This window comes from Brassica rapa, chromosome A01 (assembly GCF_000309985.2).
Source record: "Brassica rapa cultivar Chiifu-401-42 chromosome A01, CAAS_Brap_v3.01, whole genome shotgun sequence".
In the NCBI taxonomy this organism is placed as follows: Eukaryota; Viridiplantae; Streptophyta; class Magnoliopsida; order Brassicales; family Brassicaceae; genus Brassica; species Brassica rapa.
In genome coordinates, this window is record NC_024795.2 from 5,366,934 (window position 1) to 5,390,536 (window position 23,603).

General features: G+C 34.6%; 2 protein-coding genes, 1 long non-coding RNA gene and 1 other non-coding gene across 8 annotated transcripts; 1 reads left to right on the forward strand and 3 right to left on the reverse strand.

Annotated features, from left to right (window-relative positions):
• Window positions 1–1,143: 1,143 nt before the first annotated feature.
• On the forward strand, window positions 1,144–6,186 carry LOC103856965 (floral homeotic protein AGAMOUS). Of its 5 annotated transcripts, none has more exons than XM_009134140.3 (9): window positions 1,144–1,299; window positions 1,808–2,048; window positions 4,799–4,880; window positions 4,973–5,034; window positions 5,135–5,234; window positions 5,324–5,365; window positions 5,441–5,491; window positions 5,608–5,804; window positions 5,880–6,186. In XM_009134140.3, exons 2-9 carry the CDS (start codon window positions 1,819–1,821, stop codon window positions 5,881–5,883), a joined length of 768 nt encoding a protein of 255 aa, XP_009132388.1. In that variant the 5' UTR covers window positions 1,144–1,299; window positions 1,808–1,818; the 3' UTR covers window positions 5,884–6,186. The 5 variants fall into 5 exon arrangements, with proteins under 5 accessions (XP_009132388.1, XP_009132380.1, XP_018512137.1 ...); XM_018656621.2 differs by having other exon boundaries at window positions 1,145–1,299; window positions 5,450–5,491; XM_009134108.3 differs by having other exon boundaries at window positions 1,158–1,299; window positions 1,814–2,048.
• A 987-nt stretch (window positions 6,187–7,173) lies between these two features.
• On the reverse strand, window positions 7,174–7,979 carry LOC117126239. Its single transcript, XR_004448766.1, has 3 exons — window positions 7,824–7,979; window positions 7,586–7,714; window positions 7,174–7,492 (listed from the first exon to the last, which is right to left on the reverse strand). It is a non-coding gene; the product is annotated as an uncharacterized LOC117126239 (long non-coding RNA).
• Window positions 7,980–8,472: 493 nt separating this feature from the next.
• LOC103857006 (pentatricopeptide repeat-containing protein At4g18975, chloroplastic) lies at window positions 8,473–10,197 on the reverse strand. Its single transcript, XM_009134159.3, has 7 exons — window positions 10,034–10,197; window positions 9,863–9,949; window positions 9,701–9,756; window positions 9,460–9,556; window positions 9,248–9,391; window positions 8,939–9,151; window positions 8,473–8,868 (listed from the first exon to the last, which is right to left on the reverse strand). The coding sequence occupies exons 1-7, from the start codon at window positions 10,088–10,090 to the stop codon at window positions 8,671–8,673; spliced, it is 852 nt and encodes a 283-aa protein (XP_009132407.1). The 5' UTR covers window positions 10,091–10,197; the 3' UTR covers window positions 8,473–8,670.
• Window positions 10,198–18,014: 7,817 nt separating this feature from the next.
• Window positions 18,015–18,121, reverse strand: LOC117129057. Its single transcript, XR_004452630.1, has one exon. It is a non-coding gene; the product is annotated as a small nucleolar RNA R71 (small nucleolar RNA).
• Between the last annotated feature and the right edge of the window lie 5,482 nt (window positions 18,122–23,603).

Genomic DNA, 23,603 nt, shown 5'->3' on the forward strand with positions numbered 1-23,603 from the left:
AGAAAATAAACTTTAAAACATTTACTTTCAATTTGTTTTCAAAGAACATTTAACTATAAGTTTCTTTTATTGGCATACGTCGTTTTCTCTTCTCATTAAACTGTTTAGCCTTTGGTTACTATTCTAAATACATTTGAAAAATACTCTTGCAAAATGATATTTAGTATATCACATTAGGAGATTTTTCTACGAATATATACATGTATATAATTAAATATATTTACAACATTTTTGAAATATGCAACTAATTATAAGTAGTAGATATATGCGTTTACCTTGTTTAGTGGAACAATTTTTCTGAAAAATGTCAATGAAAAACTTATACATCAATTTTCAAAAAGAATAAGTAACATAACTGATATTTTTTTCCTCTTTTAAAGGGTCAAGATTTAGTAAAAACAAAGAAGACGATCAATATTTGTAGTAGCAAAAAAATGTACTGATATTTACCCAAAGATTTTAGGCCTCAAAAGCTTTCACATGAAAAGAAAAGACAAGTAATGGTAAGTAGAGTCGGTATCTCATGAGTGATTGCCCAACTTGAACACTCTTTTCATTTAGACCTTTGTGAAAGACCACACAAGAACTATCCACCAACAAAACCGTCTATTAATTTTTCAACAGTTTCTCAAATTGGGATATACCTTAATAAGTATTATATTTATGAAAAGTCTAGACGTATGTAGGGTGTTATTTATGGTAATTAGACCTCTATTTATTAATTATATTTTTCATGTGATTTCAAAGGCTGATATACTCATGCTTCGTATGAAGTGAAGCCTTTAGATGTTCTTTGTTATTCCTTTGTTTTTTTTTTAACTAAACATATCTAAAATTTCTTTGACCAAAAAAAAAAAATCCAAATTTCTTTAAATGAGTTACATTTTAAATTACTCTTACAAAAATATCAACCAAGTACCTACCTCTAGTCAACTTTGAATTTTGATAGTCTTTCACCATACATATGTTTTAGAAAGTACAATCCCCATCACGCGTACTTATCTCTCAGAGTTGATTCATAAAATCATGTTTTAGTGAGTAAAGAAACAGTAATTACATATATTGACAAGACACTATATGGATGTGAAAAGTGGAAAAATAAAATGTTGATAAAATTAGAGAAAAATAAATCAAAGAGAAATTAATTATTCCTTTATAAATGTATATACCCATCTCTTCACCAGCACAACCTCACCCTTCCATTTTCTGCAACTTCTCCAAATCTCATACTTTCCAGAAAATCATTTTCCCAAGAGAAATAAAACTTTCCTCTTTGTTCATCTCTCTTCCCCCCAACAGGTCAGTCTAATAATTTGGTGTTCCCCAATCCTTTCAAACATTATCTTCTTCATGATATTACTTTGCTTCACTTCTTTTGGTCCTTATACCAAATCTATGTTCTTCTTTAGTTTCCTTATTTCCTGTTTTAGTTTGATTCTTTTATGTTCTTTGAGATAAACAAGATCCAATATTCCTTCATCTTCTTTGCTCTTCAAAATTGTCTTTTCACACAATCTAGATTTAATTGTTTCTTCCTACAAAAAAAAACCCATGATTGATTAACTCTTGTTTGGATACTATGAATGTAAGATCAATAGAACTAACTTCCTTTATTTATAGTTTTGTCGGCAAGAGATTAAACTGATGAATTGTTCTGATCTAACTTTTTGATCTGAACCAAAATTTCAAAAGAGTATAAAACGTAACAAAACTGGACTATGTTTCAAGAAACTGTGTTTATGGGTTTCTTGGATTCTTGATTTTGGATTAATCAATCTTGCCCTAAACTCTTTTTTTTTTGGCTTAGGAGCAGCAAACATGGCTTACCAAATGGAGCTAGGAGGAGAATCCTCTCCACAAAGGAAAGCTGGGAGAGGAAAGATCGAAATAAAACGGATCGAGAACACAACGAACCGTCAAGTTACTTTCTGCAAACGCAGAAATGGTTTGCTCAAGAAAGCTTACGAACTCTCTGTTCTTTGTGATGCTGAAGTCGCACTCATTGTCTTCTCTAGCCGTGGCCGTCTCTATGAGTACTCAAACAACAGGTATCTTCTTTCTGATCTGTTCTTAATTAAAATTTTTAATAGATCAATTACTTTAAGAATTTTTAATAGATTAATTACTTTAAGAGTCACCGTGTTAGGGTTATGTTAGTGGTCGAATCTTTACTAGGGTTCTTGATCTTCTATGCTTGATTTGATTCGATTCTTCTTTGATGGGCATAATCCCTCTTGCGTGTCGATTAACTATTTTTCACTTTTTTCTTGACATTCCATTTTTAAACACACACTAACACACTTAACACTTGTGAGAATTTTTGTTGGTACTTATGTTTATGTTAATTATACTTTGCGATTTTATTCATAGATTTTGTACTTAATTATTATCTAGATCTGGCTTCTTCTTCATGTGTCTCTTTTCCCTTTATTAGACTAAAAAATTATTCCTTAGGTAAAACTTGTTATCTATTAAGTGATGAAAATGGTACAAAAGTTATGGAGATCTGAGTGAGTGTTAGATAATAAATGAAAAAATAAGAAAAAAAATCAGAGTTTTTCTAATGTGGAGTTTTAGATTCAGTTTTGTAGAACTAAGATTCACTTTGTTGGGGTTTCTTTCATCACTCCTTTCTGTTATATATAATATATTATAACTTTCTATTTTCCCTACTAACAAGTACTCCAAGATTTAGATATATTTTTAGATCTGGTGTTGTAATGGGTAAAATCTTGATTTTTATGACTATAAAAGTAAGTTTTGGGAAACAATTTGAGAGCGTAAGGACTATGAGGTCATATCTTCTGTTTTTGTGATCATATACCCATCCTCCATTGTTGCTAATGTCTGTGTCTCTCTTTCCCTTCTCTTCTTTCTCTTACTTTCCTTTCTCATCTTTGCCTCTTTTCTCTCTCATGAATTATCATATGTGATGCAACAACATGTGATGGTATGTGCGAGTAAATAAGGTGAAAGATATTGATTTTTGAGTGTCCAAAATTTTAAATTAATTAGTGCCAGAAATAATGGAAAGTACAAGTAGGACAATATGGTTTTTGTCTTGGTGAATGTTAAGTTTTATTTATTTTGCAGTTATGGAAAAATATCAAATATCTTTGAGCTTAGATTAGTTAGAAGTGGTTATAGCTAAAAGAAAAAAAGTTTTTCAACTCCAAACAATACGAAATTTCGATTTTCAGTTGGAGTTTTAAGATTTAAAATAAGACTGGCAGTCTCTAATCCCACACGTAATTCCCAATATTTGTTAGAATCCACGTGATTTTCTCTTCTCTCAAACATAAAACATGTCAAAAGTGAATGCTGTAAACAAAGTCTTGTTTTCCTAATAGCTTACAGTTGTCAACTCATGTCCAAAGAAAGAAAAGCTAACAAAGACTTCTAAGCTGAACGTACGTTTCATATATTCTTGTTTTCAAGATTTTTTACCTTTATTTAGAGGTTAGTATTGAGCGCAATATTAGGTTTGGCCTCTGTAAGATTTGTTGTCTTTGTTACAGAATCTTTGATCACGTCATCCCTCAGATATTATTTACTTTTATTTATCACTTATATTTATTAATAGTATAAAGTTTTGATAGTTTCAGTTCTTGACTTCTGACAAGAAGGTTATGTCATCATGAATTACTTGATAAATTCGAAAATCTCATATTACTACTTTTGACCATTTAATACTAGATTTCACATTTGGTCAATACCTAATATAATTATCCCTCCTGAAGAAAGCCAAATCAGAATTCAATTCACATTATGTGTACATGTACACAAAGAGATAAATAATAAAAGGATATACTTAATATTGTTTCATAGTTCTACGAATCTTAAAAAAGATTAATGACCGCTGAATCAGTAACTTTGGTATAGAAGAAGCTCGTTGGGGTTGCTTCAACATCTTTGCTGTAGATACATTTGTGCAATTTCATTTTCTTTGTTTTTGAATTATTTTTTGGTCTAAGGAGAGAAAGTTAGGGCTTTTCTCATTTTCTTTCTCCTATGGGCAGAGAAAGTCTTTTGAATAAATAAATAAATAAAATGAAACTTTTTGTGATGTCTTCTGTGATCCTATAATGAACGGCTATGGATTCTCCATCGAAGGGTCAGGCATCATAATTTATAATATGCCATTGTACTTAATAATATGTATATGTGTATGTATTAATGCATCTGTATACTTACAGAAGACTCAGAAAAAGATAAATGGGTCGAATAGTAATTGAATGATATTCCAAATAAGGAAAGTATGGAACGTTGTGATGTTACTCGGACAAGTCATTTAGTTACATCACAATTAAATTAATCCGATGGTTAAGAACTATAAACTATCAAATGTCTACTGGATTTACCATTGTGCAATGGGTTTTCGACACGTGTAGAAAACCCTAGACATGTTCAGACCAATCATGTCACTCAATTTCGCCAGCATGGAAGTTGTAGCCAATCACTAGCTCGATAAATTTAAGGTTTCAGTAAATGATTCTTTATTTGTTACAACTTTGAGGAATATTTAATCAACGGTAATTTATTTCTTGTATCTACTTTTTTCTTTACATCATGTCACGTTATGTTTCATTTTGTTCTGACTCAAGAGAACCGATGTTTGCTTTTAAGGTTTCGTATTAAAATCACTCAACTGAGCAAGTGGATGATTTGACCCTTAGTTATTTTTCCATATTTTTCGAATTGGTGACTTTAGTTTTGATTGTATAGTTAATACTAATTTTTCACAAAAAAGAGAGTTAATTCTAATCAACTTATTTATTCCACTGCAAAAATGTTGCAGTGTAAAAGGGACAATTGAGAGGTACAAGAAAGCAATATCGGATAATTCTAACACCGGATCCGTGGCAGAAATTAATGCACAGGTAACTTAATATTACAAGTACGATTTTAAGTTTTCCAAAAACTTATGTGCTAATATAAATGCTAACACTTCCATACCTCACTCTTTTTCAAGTATTATCAACAAGAATCTGCCAAATTGCGTCAACAAATTATCAGCATACAAAACTCGAACAGGTTAATATCTTTTAAATGACTTGAGATGCTTTTTGATTAATTCATTAGTACGCTGGTATGAACTATCTCAGATATCAATACTTTTTGTAAAATTAATTAGGCAATTGATGGGTGAGACGATTGGGTCAATGTCTCCCAAAGAGCTCAGGAACTTGGAAGGCAGATTAGACAGAAGTGTTAATCGAATCCGATCCAAGAAGGTAACTGTATTTAATTAATTAATGCTTCAAAGTCAATTCATTTACTAGGACGTTTATATATTCACTTTTACTAAATTTTTTTTTTATAGAACGAACTCTTATTCGCCGAAATTGACTACATGCAGAAGAGAGTAAGAAACCATATTATATCTACTTTTCTTTCCATTGTTAATTTGTATTTATGGTAATTTGGCTCATTTGTAAAGTCTGTGCAGGAAGTTGATTTGCATAACGATAACCAGCTTCTTCGTGCTAAGGTATTTTGTACATTTGTCTGTTTTTGCGTATTATTTTATTATAACATCAACAAGGTTATTGGAATGATTAAATACTAACCAAATACATGTGCGTAAATGTGTATATATATATATAGATAGCTGAAAATGAGAGGAACAATCCAAGTATGAGTCTGATGCCAGGAGGATCTAACTACGAGCAGATCATGCCACCGCCTCAAACGCAACCTCAACCGTTTGACTCACGGAACTATTTCCAAGTCGCGGCATTGCAACCTAACAATCACCATTACTCATCCGCAGGTCGCGAAGACCAAACCGCTCTTCAGTTAGTGTAAGACAACAAAAATTGTTATATAAATATTTCTAGGCATATAAATTTGATCTTTTTGTTTCATGTACTTTGCAGGTAATATTGGCTGAAGCATGAAGGAGCAAGGACTGAATAAAAACCAGAACTGGGTTAAGGAACGAGCGATATAAAGCTGATGCACTGTTATAAAAATATTTATATATTTATTTCACGAATGTTGTGTCCATGCTTTCTACATTTTATTTAAATTGCTTATGTTGATGTGAAATTAATATCTTAAAAGACATGTGATTAATGTGCTTTAATTTGTTTCAAAGACAAGTGTATGTGTGTGAGTGTATTATTAGCTTAATCGTTGTACTTGCCAATACATGCCATACTAATGCTTCTTGTGGTTATCTTATAAAAAAAAAGTTATCAATACGAAAATGATTATAAATATCAGCTCAGGATTGCATGTTAGTATTTTGAATAATTGAGTCAAAAATTGTGTAATTGTCATCTCCTTCAGTAACGTCAGCCGTTCCTCTCGAGACAGAAACACATCATGTTTCTCATCCTCTAGAACCTGTGGGGGAGCTCCATGCTCGGTTCCTCTCCTTCCCTTTTGGTATATATTAACTCATTCTGGATCTCGAGAACATTGATGGCTGTACCAGAAAATCGTGCTCACCATCAAGCTCATTTACCAAGCATTTCTTTTATCCTATTTGGAGGGAATGCAATATCCAGCAGCTCCGTCGCTAAGAATCTCAAACATCGGTTGTAAGGTGGCGTATATGCGCGGACATATAATGAACATGCTTTGATCCATTGATTTTGACTCATCTATCACTGCTACATACTTTGTAGACACCTACTTAATCATATACAAGGTTTTTGTTCCTTTTTTTTATTAACAAGCGGTGATTCAGACTGAATCTCGATGAAAAAAAAATATCAATGAATCCTTTTCGCGATACCCAATAACATGGGTGTTAACCTGTCCTCCCAGCGAGAATCAAACTAGAAGCACAATAGATTATACTCCAATCGCTAAACCATTAGTTTGGTAGGTTTTTGTTCTTCAACCACAAACGAAACTAATTCTAAATCCAACATCTTGGTGAAGGTCCATCTATCCTAAAAATCATCCCATTAATATTTAATATCATGTTCATGCCATCCAATTTTGTGTTACCTTTACACTAAATCTTGCACACTTTCGGCACAGCAATACAAATTATGTCCAAATTTGTATTGTTGTAAGGGTAAGACCGTAATTAACAAGATATAGCCAGACCTTCTGAAACAATCAGAGCCTCCAACACCGATCAGAGCTTCCTACTTCCTAGTGCTTCTATATCAGCTTATACACATAAGATAATCAGAGATGAATGAAATCATAAAGAAACTAAACTAAGAACAATTTCATATCATTATATAGAACAATGTTACATTCACTTCACCAAAAAAAAATAACAACAATTCTTCTGCATAAAAAAAAACAAGAACTATCAAACACTTATATAAGCAAAAGTGCAAAGATTAAATCTCTGTCTTTGTCTCTTCGTTTGTGTGGAGTAAATTTCATAAATTAGAGCATAGGAAGCTGCTTGAAATCATAAGGATGAGCATCAGATGCAGATTCTCTCCTAAGTATGTTCACCACTTGTGACACAAATGTTCACGTGATTTTCCACTTGCCCTGCAAATATTATTATAGCTCCCTCAACCAAAAAAGTTGGAAAGAGATTTATGTTACCTCGTTAAGAAACTCAAGCCTTAATGATACATATCATTCTGTTTAAGGAATGGCTTACCAACTGACGGCCGGTTTCTTCTCGAACACCAGCAGCTGCAGAAGCGTAGTTTACTCCTCTCATGATGTCTTCTCCTCTTGCTTGTGCAATACATGGTGTAATGTAAGTCATCGTAGCCAAGAAGCTCGGCTTTTTAATTTCCCACCAAAAGAGAAAATAAAATGTTATTTTGTTTTGGGCAGAAGAAGAATATAAACAAAACATAACAGAAGAAATTAAGGTGTTTAAATAAGATTACCGATGACATCGACGGTGGTTTTCCCGTTGCAGAATCTGTGCTCTTGCTAAGGATTGAAGCTGATTGTTATTTCCACTATCAACGAAAGAATTACTGAATATGAAGTAACATGGTGCTATAGGCTCACCTATAGAGCCATGCTCAAGACCATAGCTACCATCATCATGTTAGAGAGATAATGTGCTAAGAAGAGGAGAGAGATTGGTTAGAGAACGTGACGAATGTAAATGGGTGTACATAATAAAACGTCATGAGAATGTGGAGGGAATGAGAAAAGAGCAAAATAGAAGCTTTGAGCTTCTGATGGTTGAAGAAGCATTAAATGTCACGCTGAGATGATGTTTGTGTACAACTGTTTTAAGTATGGATCTGGGAGACAGAAAGAAAGAGTGAAGCAGAGTTAATAATACTCTGTTGCGACAGTACAAACCAACTTGTATGTAATTGATAATATTCTGTTATTATAGTTTGCCAGAAAAAAGTTGAGGGATTGTTGATGTTTTCTTTAAAGGATTAGATATTTGAGATTTGAAACCAAGACTGAGATTGGGAGAACGACTAAGGTAATATTTCACCATTTTAGCTTATTGTGCTACTGTGCCAAGAGATGAGACAATGGTTTGGTTTTCTTATAGATGGCAACAAACTGTAAACAAAGATTCAACCTTATTGTGCTAAGTAGTCACCAAAAGCATTAATAAAGGGTTGGTAAGTGCTTTAATACCAACCCTATTGTTGTTATACTGTGTCTGAGAGATTTTGATCCATAGATTATAAATTACAATCAAGACAAAGATGTATTTGGGGGGTAATATATACATATACACGTGCGTTTATGAGAATGTAATCAACCTTCTTCTTCAGATGAATATCTTTTAACTCTAACCCTTTCACCATTGAAGTAGATGTATTTGTATTCAGAGAGGTACCTCCTAAGTATCAGTTCCTGCTTTTCTTCTTGCCCGAGCTCCCTGAAAGCCCGTGCCACTCTCCTCGCTGTATCTTCGTCCGGCCTCACCTTTAGCTCCTCCATGTCTGCAAACACCTGCAAGACAGAACATTAAAACGAGTCTCAAAGCAAGCTTAATGAGTATCTACAGAGTAACATCCTATACCTCGATAACCTTGTGTTGAAGGTCATGGTGCGCATACAAAGCAATCATCCTAGCAAACAAGCGTCTCGGGATAGACCTCGTGTGCGTGTGCAGGATCATGTTCCATAAGGATTCTGCCTCATCAGCCCTTTCGTCCATATCAAATGCCAACAAGAGGGTATCGTATGTTCCCATTGTAGCGCCTTGGCCTTTGCTTAACATCCACTTAGCCACCTGGAGTTTTTATTTTTCCCACTAAACCAAAATCAGCTCATGGTACCATCTATAGCAAAACTTTGCATTTGAGGAATATGACGTCATGTTACTTACTTGAATCACACGGTGCCATTGGCTTCTCTTCCTTAAGATCTGCAAAGCCTTAGCTGCAGCAACGATGGGAAACTCAACCTCCCAAGCTACCCATTTGTTTAAAGCTCCATAAACAGCTTCTTTATCATTTGGGAGTCCAGAGAGCTGCCGGTTGAGAGTTATAAATCAGCAAAGACTACTTCAAATAACATATGTTTTTTTTCACTACTTACCATTCGGACAAGATTAAGTGCTTTCTGTCCGGAGCCAGCAGAGTCATTTTTCTTCCACAGATGATGCTCGTTCTTCCCCACTTTCTTTACCTCCTTCCTACAAATAACCACACACACAAACAAAAACTTACTAACGGAACAATCACGACAAACAACATCAACTTACTCAAAAAGAGATATAGAATCAGACAATAAGTTAAAACTACAAATATATTCACTTTGTGTAACGCAAATAACAAACCTCTTCACAATGGCTCCATAACTTCCCTTCACCTCTCCGGCTTGTGTCTCTGAGAACTTGTAAACAAAATGCACAATTATGAAATGTTGTGTTTTAATAACACCGGAACCAAGTTTTAAAAGCTAAAGAACAAGAAGTAGCCATTAAAGATTACGTTTTTACCTTTGCCCTGATGCAAAGACCAAACCTTTTCGCCCTCAAACAACTTGGAGATTCAAGAAACGAAAAGCTCGAAATTTTCTGGGATTTCTGCAATTGGGAGGAGACAAACAAACATCTGATGTAACTAAATAGATACAGTCTGAAATTGAAATGTCCAAAGGAGGAACTCACTGATAATTCTTGCAACGGGAATCTCACGAGGATTGGATTAAAGTTGCAAAGCGCCATTCACTGTTCCTGATGCTTCACTTCCATTACCACAGTCTCTGGGTAGATGATGTTTAGGGATTTGTTTTTGGTAAGCCGAGGAATATCGGTTTAGCCAATTCAATTACTAAACCGACTAATAAACCGAATTAATTTTTGGTTGAAACCTCAGGTGAGATATGTAATTGGGCCTTTACCGTAAAGATGGGTTTTATTTGGACAAAGAGAGACAAACAAGTGATCCCAACCCAGTCTTTTAAAGTTTTGGAACTCTTTTTTTTCTTGTAAACATGTTAAGATAAGTTTTGGAACTTTAAGTTGAAGAATGTTTAAATGGATAATTGGCAATTCTTAGCAAGACGAGATCAAAAGAACTCTTAACAAAATTAACATCAACGTCGATGTGATTAAGAAGGTCCCGTACAATATTGAACTAATCAGAAAAACAACACCTTATCTCTAAACTAATCAAGTTCTGCCCCGGACTGTCTGCTTCATGCATGAGCTGACTAGAAAGTTACGTCCATACCGTTAAAACAATGGTTTCACTAATTTTTATATATATAATATATTAATATACTTATATACATATATAAAATATGTACCGAGACCACAGTGCATGATTCGTATAATTAGCAAAATAGTTTAAATTTTATTTATGTATATAGAGAAAGTTCCAAAATTGTGACCAATAATTGAGAACAAAAGAAGAAAGACGGAACAAGACACACCTTAATACAAGAGTATCCAACATCTGAAATGGTCGAAGGGACCACTAGGAGTAGGAACCACACTATAGTCCAAAGATATCCGAAATTTTGGCTAAGTCGCTGTCTCTAGCATGAGACACTGTATGCATCTATCAAACATCCTAATTCGTCCAGTGACCAATTCGCTCGACTCTACTTTTTTCTCCATTTCATTGTTTCTTTTCAGTTTAAGATTGTCTAGTAGGACATGCACAAAGTTTTATTTCACTTCATTGTCCAGTTTTGTGTGAGCAATGATGCATTTACCATGCTTGTTTACTCTAAACACGTAAAAAAACGTATACGTTACTACTCATATAGAATTCCATATTAGAACATCTTCAATAGAGCAATATTTTTCTTTTATATTTTCTTATAAAATAGAATAATTCTACTATAGAGTTACATTTGTTCCAATGGTGTATAACTCTATAAATTACTTTATTATAGAGTAAAAAGAAATTCATGTATATTGAAACTTTATAATAGATTAACTCTACACCATTAAAATAAATTTCTCTAATACTCTATTTTAAAAGAAAATATAGAGGGAGAAATAATGCTCCATTAGAGATAGTCATGTAAACGAAACATAGATCAAGAATTTGTAAAAACATTACTCAAGGTACATGTAAACTTATCTCATCCTTTTTTCAGGAATTGTTTTCTCACCATAAAAGATTTTCGTTATAATCATTAGAGATTTCAAAAACTTTTACTTGATATAGTACTTTCTAAAATACCACTCAATACATGTATGATTTACACTAAAACTTAATACTTTTCGTTTTGTTTTACGCCTAAGATTATTTTATCTTAATTTGATAAAGTTATAAACTTATAATCGAACAATCAAACTATAAATCGACTTTAGTTAAATCCTATTGTAAAGTTGACCTCGGTTGAGGGTTCAACTTATAATCTGTATGATCCCTTATATATTAAAAGAGAAGCATTATAATAAATGCATTCACATTATAATAGACACGTGGCAGCCTCACAATGATTTGATAATAAATATGTTAAACGCGTTCACACTATAGTCATAAATGTGTTCACACTATGTACTTTGTGATTTTTTTAATATAAAACTCACATACATAGTTCCAATAAAACTCTGGATTTTTCGGTTCGAATAAAAATAGATAACGAATCAAAAGCCAAACTATATATATATTATTTTTATTGTTTACAGATAAAATTGAGCAAAATATTCATAAATTTTGATTCGATTTGTTATCCGTTTTGATTTGAACCAAAAAATCTTGATATTTGAAACTTTACGAAACAAATCAAATACTAAAATACAATATCCAAAAAAGAAGCAAATCACTAATACCAATATTTTTAGGAACATATATCTAATTCGATATGTTATATGCATATATATACATATATGAAAAGAATTATATATATTATACTTTATATCAGTTTTACAATATAAATTTATTATATTAGGTACTAAAATTAAAAGGTTATATAATGTTTTATTTTTTGTAATAAAATGTTATTATATTATTTTTAAAATTTTATTTTATTTACGAATCAAATCGGATATTCTTTAAAATTCTAAAACATTTCGGATATCGGAGTCACCGAATATCTAGGTAGCTAAAGATCGAATTGACAAGAATGCTTCCAAATATCCAGATACTTGATATGTGTCCACCCCTATTTACGAATATAATTTTATTTTCTTTTGATGAAAAAATGACTAATGTCAAGGTCTTTTTTATTTTAAATAAATTTTAATTTTATCTTTCATGTATTATTCTGAACAAAAATGTCATTTAATATTAATTAACAATATCTTTATATATTTTTCAACTATTTTTATATACTTTTTACATAAACATACATGTGCACCTTGATGTGAGCATCTTATAACTAAGTATTCACCACAGCTGAAGTATCTAATTTTTTTGAAAGTTGAAATATTTTTTCTTAATGTTTCTTTCACTACCGACCAAATTGTAGTGAAATGATTTGTCTTAATAATTTTCTTTTCTTTTTCTTAAACTATTATCTGTTTAAAAACTATAATATGAAACTATTGGTTCGACATGACAACTATCTAAACTTCATAATATGAAAATAAACATATAACATTAATTTTAGGTTTTTATCCGAAAAAACCAAAAAATCAAATGTTTTAACCGAATAAACTAAAATGAATATTAATTTAAAATAATAGTTATATTTTAGAAGATTAAAAACAAAAAAAAACGTAAAACCTAACCAATATCCAGATTAAACAGATTTATTGTCTTTTTTATTAAAAATAACGAAACTAATAATCACATCCCGCGCAAGGCGCAGGTTATTACCTAGTACAGTATTATGATACAATCATTTTCAGTAACCCTTTTTGTTATATGTACTCCTCAATTCATGTCTTAATCGCTAATAATTGTGAGTCAATTAATGAAAACTTGCTTTTGCGACAACTTCACGGATAAAGTTGTTTGTCAAGAAAGTATTTTAAAATTGCATTAACAGCAAATCTGAAATTTCATTTTGCCTTACAACATCTCCAAACATACTCTATATTTTGAAGTTTACAAAAATCTATATTTAAAGTTTAAAGCTGTTATTCTGTAAAATAAAAACTTCAAATTTAATTTTTTTTATACTATGTTCTTTATATTTATCATAATTATTCTAAATTTATAAAAGTTTATAAATAACTAGCACATATAATAAAATTATCACATCAATATTAGTTAATAAAATATTACACCAATATATAAAATTATAAATATAAATACATTATTAAATATTAACTACGAATAAAATACTACACTATTTCATAAAATTAATACTATAATGCTTTCCATATATAATCAATTAGTGCATTTCAAAGTAAGGAATGATTTTTTATATTTTTAATTTTTTGATTACGAACTAAAAATTGTTGAAATCTGGTATCCTCATTTTTTGTCATATGATCAATTATGTCTTTATGTACTTTTTTAAAAAAAAAAAATTTCATCAAATGTCTATAAAAATAATTGAAGTTTACAAAAAAAATTTGGAGATAAAAATGTGTGTTATTTTGTGGAAATACTAAAATAACTATTCATAGTATTTCCACAAAATAACACACAGTCACATTAGTTATTTATCTTGAGTGTTATTTTTTTTGTGATATTTTGTAAGTTTCACTTCATTAAGCATCGACGTCAATAGGTAATCAAGAAACAAAAAAAATTAAGATGAAAGAAAATAAAAACAGAAGACTTTTTAAGCCACATTGATCATTTCTCCTTTTTCTTCTCCGAAAGCAACAAATTATCGGCCGTTAATTAACGCCGCCACGTAATGCTAAGGTGAACGACCGAAGTTCTGGAAATGATATAAACACACGCTAGCGAAAGCCTGGTTACGTTTAACTTTGGCTGACGTTAAGACAGTCTTCGACACGTGGTGGCGCTCTAGTGGGTGTTCTTCATCTGTTTGAGATTATGCGGTGTTTAGTGTTGAGCGAGTAACCGCGTAGCCGCCAAACACGCGACGATTGCGTACAGTAGCGTTACACCGACTCAGATTCACAATCATTAGTATTCTTTTTTTCTTCCAACCATTTTATTTTTTAACCAGGAATAAACCTAATTAAATTATCTTCATACATGCACGATATTTTAACCAGGAATAAACCTAATCAACAGATGAATTAGTAGACATACATGCACGATATTTTAATATTTACGAAAATGCATTAACATATAAGTTTTAACTTAAAATGTAAAATGTAAAGTTGTAAACGTGATCCATAATTTTGACCTGTAAGTTTACCTAAATATTTTATTGATTCTTTCTCCATTCATTTGAATATAAGATATATGTATTTGAACTTAAGTTTTACCTTTTAAAATTTAAATTCATATATCAAATATGTAGAAACAAATAAATAAAACATATATTGGAGAATTTATTCTGTTTTTTTTATAATCATGGAATTTTAAAGTTGTCACTAATTACGTACCAACACCAAATTATCCCATTATATTGTAGCAAAAATGATGTGTAAGTGTATATAAATACTTGTGTAATCCTATCCTTAATGATTAATTAATTATTACAAATATCGAATCCCTTGATTTCACTCAAACACGTTCACGATGGCGTCATCTGATGCAACACAAGATATTAATACTTACACGTATATATACACACACATAAATACATATATATACGTGTTACGTGTAAAACATGAGATTCTATTTGCGAAGTCTTGGTCTATATAAGTTCCAACTTTTCTCACAGTTGTGTCTTCTTTTCCTACCTCGCCGCTCTTCAACCAAAATAATCCCTAACTTTTGCTGGTATAACTTTTTCTTTCAATGTCAGAAGAATTTCAAGAATCCGAGATTACATTTTCCGATGAATATTTCATGAGTAACAACGTCAAGAGTAGCAACAAAGAAAACACCAAAAGACAGCCGATGGCCACGGAGAAGAAGTCATCTCCGGTGAGAATTCCGTCAAGAACTATTTTACCGTGTACGGTTGAGGATGAGGATGAGGATGAGGAGGAGGAGGAGAAGGAGAGTATAACTCCTCCACATGTCATAATCGGAAAACGAAGAACGGAGGCGCAAATGGCGTTTTCCTTCTGTACCCTTAAAGGAAGAGACTTAAGTCGTCACCGGAACTCCGTTCTTAGGATGACCGGTTTTTTGGAAGTTTAATTGTTCCAAATTAAAATGAGAACCGATCTGGTTTAGATTGCTTTTATTGTATCTTTGTATAAAACAGCTTTGAAGTTAACCGAATGGAAACACATTTTTTTTTTAATATGGTGAAAGAAAAGTTTAGTGTTGGGAATAATCTTCCATTATTTAATATTGTAAGATGTTAACTTAATAATAACAATTTCATGTTAAATTATTGTTTGGTTTCTTGAGAAGAGGAAAACCAATAGAATAAAATCTTAAGTTAATTCGAGTTATGCTATATGAGTTTGCTTTGTGAAGTAATTGGTTTCTTGGCTTGTAGATCTTGTATTTGGTAGTTGATAAAAAAAACCTTGTATTTGGTCCACATTCATGGGGTTCTGGCTAACATGAGCCTTAATTATAAGCTTTGTTTGCTGATATCTTGCATATTTGCATTGTTTTATCCATTCATCCATGAGCATTTTCATCATATAGATTAGGATTCAGACATGTTTAGGTTGCATTTTGCATACATGAGTCTCTATTAGGTACTGGAGTACCACATGAGGTTATTTGGAGCTCAAAAGAGGTGAAAAGAGTGATCTTTGGACGAGCACAACCGGAGCGACCTCTCGGAGCGACGGCATGAGGTCGCTGTGCACCACATCCCGGAGCGACTCATCCAGAGCGACTGCACAAGGTCGCTCGCGTTTTCACGTCTGGAGACACACATTTACACCTCGGAGCGACCTTCCAGAGCGACGTGCTGAAGTCGCTCGCGAAGCTCAGAGCGACCATACCAGAGCGACAGGGAGAAGTCGCTCGCGTTTTCATCACCCGGAGACTCAGAACGAGCCCGGAGCGACCTCTCGCAGCGACACAGCGAGGTCGCTCCCGAAGCCTGGAGCGACTTGTCGGAGCGACGGGCTGAGGTCGCTCCGTGTTTTGTTTCTGCTCGAACTTGTGATTTCTCAAGGGCATTTTGGTCATTTCATTATGCACGTTTTTATTTTCTAAACCTATGTTTTATTACTCTGTAAGCCACCAGGAGGCAGATTATCTTTGTTCTGAGAAAAACCACCAAAAACCTTTGGAAAGGGATCTCTTTGAATGAATTGATCAGTTTGTTATTGAAATTCTGTGTTCCTTTTATTTCCTGTATTTCTCTACATGATTAATCTGAAATCCAATATGGGTTTAAGAGGAATCATGGAGATTAGTGAGTAATCACCTTTTGAATTCATGGGTTAGGGAGATTAAGGGTGATTAGGTTAGTTCTAGGATGTTTTAGTGTAGATCATTCTTGTTCCTTGCTAGTAGAGTATTCATAATGCATCTTCTGAGTTGGCCACTCAAAAGTTGATCAATAGACATTTCCCACCCAAAAGTGTTTGATGAAATGCCTGAGACAACTCTCCTAGGCTTTTAGTATACTTTGCCAAAGACATTTGTTGTTAAAGATGCTAAGATAGCTAATAGACTTGTTAGTAATGATTGCTTTCATATTATTCAACCAAAGACATTTGATGTTTGAGATATGTTAGCAAATGAGCATTCATCTAGACATAGAGCTTGCTTAGAATTGTGTCTAGGCTTAAGGTTGATAGTTTGATTGATCATTTGCCATCCTTAGTTCGATACTTGATCACCCAAGGTCTAATCCCTATGCCCATGAGTTCTCTTTTCCCTTAGTCAAGAAAGTATCATTCTGTTATTGCTTTCTAGTTTAGTAGTAGTTTAAAACCCATCTAAATCATTGGTTGCACTTAGATTAAGTGAGTACTTGCATTCTCAGTGCTTTGATATCCCTCAGAACTGGTTCGACAATCTTTTATACTACAACATTTGTCTTAGGAGCCTTGAAAACTCCTAACATCAAATTGGCGCCGTTGCCAAATTCTGAGTAGATTTGAACATTGAGATTTAGTCACTTGCTTGAGACTAAGTCATTTTTATTTTCTTTTGTTACTGATTCTCTTTCTTCACCTCCCTTTAATCTACAGGTGTATGAACTTGAGGAGCAGGGGTCCATCAAACCTAGTTCCAATAGCTGCAGACATCAGAGCTTTAGAGAGAGAGTGTGCTAGAAATAGAAGAGAAGAAGAGCAACAGGCTCACTTGCAGAGATTGAGTACTGATATGGGAGACATACCTCAAAACCAACAGCGAGCAGCTCGACCCATTGGCACTTACGACCGCCCCAACATTCATGGTCATAGATTGGGAATCCGAGCACCCGCTGTGGCAGCCAACAACTTTGAGATCAAATCAGGACTCCTCAACGTGATCGAGAACAACAAGTATCATGGCTTGGCTCTAGAGGATCCATTTGATCACTTGGACAGGTTCGACAGCTACTGTGGGTTGTCAAAAACCAATGGTGTGTCCGAAGATGCCTTAAAGCTCAAGCTATTCCCTTTCTCTTTGGGGGATAAGGCACGTCAGTGGGAGAAGTCTCTACCCAGTGACTCCATCACTACTTGGGATGACTGCAAGAAAGCATTCTTGGAGAAGTTCTTCTCTACTTCAAGAACTGCTAAGCTGAGAAACGAGATTTCCAGCTTTCAACAGAAGAACTTGGAAGGCTTCAGTGAAGCCTGGGAGAGATTCAAGGGCTACCAAGCTCAATGCCCACACCATGGCTTTTCTAAGGAGAGCTTGCTGAGCACATTCTACCGTGGTGCTCTTCCTAAGTACAGAGCCAGACTGGATACAGCTAGCAATGGGTTCTTCTTGGGGAGAACTGAGGAGGATGCAGAAGAACTGGTTGACAACATGGTAAAGAGTGATGCAGTCTACAGTGGAGACCACGACAGAAGCAGTAGAACTGAGGATAAGCAAACGAGGAAGGAGTTGAAAGCTCTACAGGATAAGATAGACATCCTCCTTGCTGATAAAGCTACCCAAGAGCAGCTGCACTTTGTCGGCAACCCAAGCCAAGAGACACCAGCTATTGTCCATGAAGTTGAGGGTTTGGAAGGTCAGGAAGAGCTGTGTTTCATCAACAACAATGGTAGCTGGTACAAGAAAGAACCCAACTTTCAGTACAACAACTACCAACAGAAGTCCTATTCCAACAACCAGCAGAGTGGTTATCCGCCTCGAAACAACCAGCAAGGCAGCTATCAGCCTCAGCAAAACCCCTCGTCTGGTTCCTCTGCTCCTCAAGAGAGCAGCACTGATACCTTACTGAAGCAAATCTTGGAGTCTCAGACTAGAAGTGAGAAGCAAGTTGGTTATGAGTTGAAGAACCTTCATTCCAAGATTGATGGGAGCTACAATGAGCTCAACAACAAATTCTCACACCTTGCTTCTACAGTCAGGAATTTAGAGAATCAATTTGCTTCCATGAACACTCACCAGAATCGCCAGCAAGGATCTCTACCTGGAAAGTCTGACCAAAATCCCAAGGAGGCCAAAGCTATCACCCTTAGGAGTGGTAAGCAGTTACCTCCTAGAACCCTCACCAAGGATGCTGAGAAATTAGGTGAGGGGGTTGCCATCAACATAGATGATGAAGTGGTGATTGTTGATGAGAAGATCAATGACGAGATCTTGGAGAAGATAGTGGAAGCCAAAGGTAAAGGAAAGGTTGGAGAGGAGAAGAAGACAGTAAAGGATGGTGAAGTTGTTACTCCAGCAAGTGAAAGTTCTTTTGTTCCTCCTCCCTATGAACCCAAACTTCCATTCCCTGGTAGATTCAAGAAGCAGCTGCTAGAGAAGTACAAGGCTCTGTTTGAGAAGCAAATGAGTGAAGCTCAGGTTGCAATGCCCATCATCGATGCTTTCATGTTGATTCCTCAATACAGCAAGTTCTGAAAGATGTTGTAGCTGCAAAGAAGAAGGAGATGGAAGGCATGATGATTCTTACCCATGAGTGCAATGCCATCATCCAGAGGCTTGATGTTCCAGAGAAATTAGAGGATCCAGGAAGCTTCACACTACCTTGTGCTCTTGGACCTATGGTATTTGAGAAAAGTCTCTGCGATTTGGGAGCTAGTGTCAGCTTGATGCCTTTGTCTGTTGCAAAGAAGCTTGGATTCACTCAGTACAAGAAGTGTAGACTCTCTCTGGTGTTAGCTGATCGTTCAGTGAAGTATCCTGTGGGCATCTTAGAGGACCTCCCTGTGAAGATTGGAAGGTATGAGATACCTACAGATTTTGTGGTGCTTGAGATGGGTGAGGAGGCTCAAGATCCATTGATTCTAGGAAGGCCATTCTTAGCTACAGCAGGAGCTATTGTTAATGTGAAGGAGGGCACGATTGATCTCCATTTGGGTAAAGAGAACATCCTCCACTTTGACATCAAGAGGAAAATGAGGAAACCAACTGTGTTCGGGCAAGCCTTCTACATTGAAGAGATGGACACCCCTGCTGATGAGCACCTTGAAGAGTTACCACCTGAGGACGACGAGGAGGGAGCATCTCCCTCTACTCATTCCCTATAGAAGGTAACCCACCATATTCCCTTGTATATACCATTTCATTTTTGCATATTAGTCTTCTTTTCGGTATCTCTCTCTCTACTTGACGACACAGAGACTGTGTCACTCAAGTTTGGGGGAGGTACCAAGTATTTGATCATGTTTGCTTTGATGTTGTTTCATTGAGTCATGCATTGCATACCTATTTGCATATAAAAAAAAAAAAAAAAAAAAAAAAAAACAATCATTTAGTTTGCATCATTTGCATTTCTAGGAGAGTCTAGAGCATATAGATTGCATTCACTTGCATTGGGAGCAATGATTTGAATGCCTTGTAAAGAACACTACGTTGCACTTGACTAGCTTTTGCACCTCTCAAAAAGACTTGTATGTTTCGAGCCTTGAAAACTCTTCCTGAAACTTGTTGATTGCTGAAACTCAGTCTTTGAAGCCAACTACAACCTTATTTGAACTGAACGAACTTAATGCTTCTTGCTCATGGTCCCTTGTGTACTGAGTCATGACTATACACACTTGAGTTGTCACATCTTTTATACCAATCTTTTTTGACAAACTCTAGTGGTAGACCACTCCCAAAACCTTTTCCTCCTTTTAAGCTTTCATTGTTTGATGAGTGAGGCCTTTTTCGGAAAGTCTTACATGTGCATAATGTTGAGAGTATCGGGAACGACAATGCTTGATCTTCATTCTTGCTAGATTGGACACTCTATTGTCTAGCTATAGGTGGGGGTGAGTGTTGTGATCATGATTTGGGAGAAATAAAAAAAAAAAGGATAGACTCTTTGTGCTTAAGTGAATTGATTTTCTGGGATAAGTAGAGAACCTCTAGCTCTAGTTTTGAAAAGTCTTGGCCCCCAACCTAAAAAAAAAAAAAAAAAAAAAAAAAAAAGAAGAAAAGAAATCGAAAAAAAAAAAAAGAGAAAAGAAAGAAAAGGGGGCTAGCAAAGTTGTTAAGAGCTAAGAAATGTTTTGAGGTTGTAGAAAAATCCCTTGTAGATTTCAAAAAGAAAGAGTTAAAGTTCTTAAGATCTTTTGGTGAGAGATGTGAGTTGGGTTTGACATTTGGGAATGATTGTGTAATGATATGTTTGGGAAAAGGGTAGAACAATGGAGATTGAGCATTGTATGCATGAGTTGGTCCCTTTCTTAGATATATTATGTGCAATGTCAAGGCTACTTGTTTTGAGAGTAAACCACCTTAAAGATCATATGTTTTGAACCTCTTGAATCACTTGAATAAAAGCCTTCCCTTACCCAACCAAATGACTTGGACCAACTGACCATTTGCAAGAATTCACCTGATGTTTTGTGCTTAATGAATGTGAGAGTTGGTTGATTTGAATGTGTGGATGCTTGATGATGAGTGTAAGAACAAAAAGAGTTAAGATAGGCCTAGAGAAGCTAGAGTGTAATAAGAGAGTGTGCTAGTTGTGTTTCTTTTGGCTATGTGCTCCCACCTTCAACCTCTCTTCCTATGAGTTCTAGAAAGTTCACTTGTGGACAAGTAAAAGAACAAGTTTGGGGGAGTTGATATCTTGCATATTTGCATTGTTTTATCCATTCATCCATGAGCATTTTCATCATATAGATTAGGATTCAGACATGTTTAGGTTGCATTTTGCATACATGAGTCTCTATTAGGTACTGGAGTACCACATGAGGTTATTTGGAGCTCAAAAGAGGTGAAAAGAGTGATCTTTGGACGAGCACAGCCGGAGCGACCTCTCGGAGCGACGGCATGAGGTCGCTGTGCACCACATCCCGGAGCGACTCATCCAGAGCGACTGCACAAGGTCGCTCGCGTTTTCACGTCTGGAGACACACATTTACACCTCGGAGCGACCTTCCAGAGCGACGTGCTGAAGTCGCTCGCGAAGCTCAGAGCGACCATACCAGAGCGACAGGGAGAAGTCGCTCGCGTTTTCATCACCCGGAGATGCTCAGAACGAGCCCGGAGCGACCTCTCGCAGCGACACAGCGAGGTCGCTCCCGAAGCCTGGAGCGACTTGTCGGAGCGACGGGCTGAGGTCGCTCCGTGTTTTGTTTCTGCTCGAACTTGTGATTTCTCAAGGGCATTTTGGTCATTTCATTATGCACGTTTTTATTTTCTAAACCTATGTTTTATTACTCTGTAAGCCACCAGGAGGCAGATTATCTTTGTTCTGAGAAAAACCACCAAAAACCTTTGGAAAGGGATCTCTTTGAATGAATTGATCAGTTTGTTATTGAAATTCTGTGTTCCTTTTATTTCCTGTATTTCTCTACATGATTAATCTGAAATCCAATATGGGTTTAAGAGGAATCATGGAGATTAGTGAGTAATCACCTTTTGAATTCATGGGTTAGGGAGATTAAGGGTGATTAGGTTAGTTCTAGGATGTTTTAGTGTAGATCATTCTTGTTCCTTGCTAGTAGAGTATTCATAATGCATCTTCTGAGTTGGCCACTCAAAAGTTGATCAATAGACATTTCCCACCCAAAAGGTGTTTGATGAAATGCCTTAGACAACTCTCCTAGGCTTTTAGTATACTTTGCCAAAGACATTTGTTGTTAAAGATGCTAAGATAGCTAATAGACTTGTTAGTAATGATTGCTTTCATATTATTCAACCAAAGACATTTGATGTTTGAGATATGTTAGCAAATGAGCATTCATCTAGACATAGAGCTTGCTTAGAATTGTGTCTAGGCTTAAGGTTGATAGTTTGATTGATCATTTGCCATCCTTAGTTCGATACTTGATCACCCAAGGTCTAATCCCTATGCCCATGAGTTCTCTTTTCCCTTAGTCAAGAAAGTATCATTCTGTTATTTGCTTTCTAGTTTAGTAGTAATTTAAAACCCATCTAAATCATTGGTTGCACTTAGATTAAGTGAGTACTTGCATTCTCAGTGCTTTGATATCCCTCAGAACTGGTTCGACAATCTTTTATACTACAACATTTGTCTTAGGAGCCTTGAAAACTCCTAACATCATTTGCTATTGTGAAACTCAGCCGAGGGGTAGAGATACCTTGGAAAGTAATGTTAAGCGAATCTAATCATCATATAGTTAATAAAATATTTGTTTAAATAAAACAATTGGATACCTTAAAAATCAGCTTGACTTTGGGTTGGGTTACTTGGGTATATGGTTCAAGTATATAGACATTGCTTAAAATTAATCAACATGTGGAGCTTATCTTATGTTTATGGAATGTTACATGGTCATATACTTAAACACGCGCTTTAAAAAATTAGATCAAATAAAGTCTTTGCTGACACTCATAGACATTATATCTTCAGAATAATTAGCCACTAGTCGTAGATTTTCAGTGTATATCGAAGTTGAACTATCAAACAGTGAAGGTTACACATATCCTCTATATATTATTTGAGAATCATTACAACTTCTTTTTGTAGCCACATGTCATCACTAGGATGATTCTTAGAATCATTAGAAAAATATGTTGGTTCATCTAATTATATAATAAGTTTTTTATTAAACTAACAATAAATTCATTATTAATGTATTTCATTATTTCCTTAAATAAAATTACGGAATTGCCTAATGTGGTTAAAGTATATATATGACAATTAATGATTTTGAATAATAAAGATTTGATAAAAATTAGTGTATATTCTATCATATTTGTTTAATTTTAAACTATTAAATAAATTAAACAACCACAATAACCATATAA

Bases quoted from the DNA above. Each gene is read 5' to 3' on its own strand.
- LOC103856965 (XM_009134140.3), top strand. From the start codon at position 1,819: ATGGCTTACCAAATGGAGCTAGGAGGAGAATCCTCTCCACAAAGGAAA. The intron at 2,049-4,798 runs GTATCTTCTTTC...AAAATGTTGCAG, and splicing joins TATGAGTACTCAAACAACAG to TGTAAAAGGGACAATTGAGA. The intron at 5,492-5,607 runs GTATTTTGTACA...ATATATATATAG, and splicing joins ACCAGCTTCTTCGTGCTAAG to ATAGCTGAAAATGAGAGGAA.
- LOC103857006 (XM_009134159.3), bottom strand. From the start codon at position 10,090: ATGGCGCTTTGCAACTTTAATCCAATCCTCGTGAGATTCCCGTTGCAA. The intron at 9,950-10,033 runs GTGAGTTCCTCC...TCCCAATTGCAG, and splicing joins TCCCGTTGCAAGAATTATCA to AAATCCCAGAAAATTTCGAG. The intron at 9,392-9,459 runs GTAAGTAGTGAA...CTCAACCGGCAG, and splicing joins CACTTAATCTTGTCCGAATG to CTCTCTGGACTCCCAAATGA.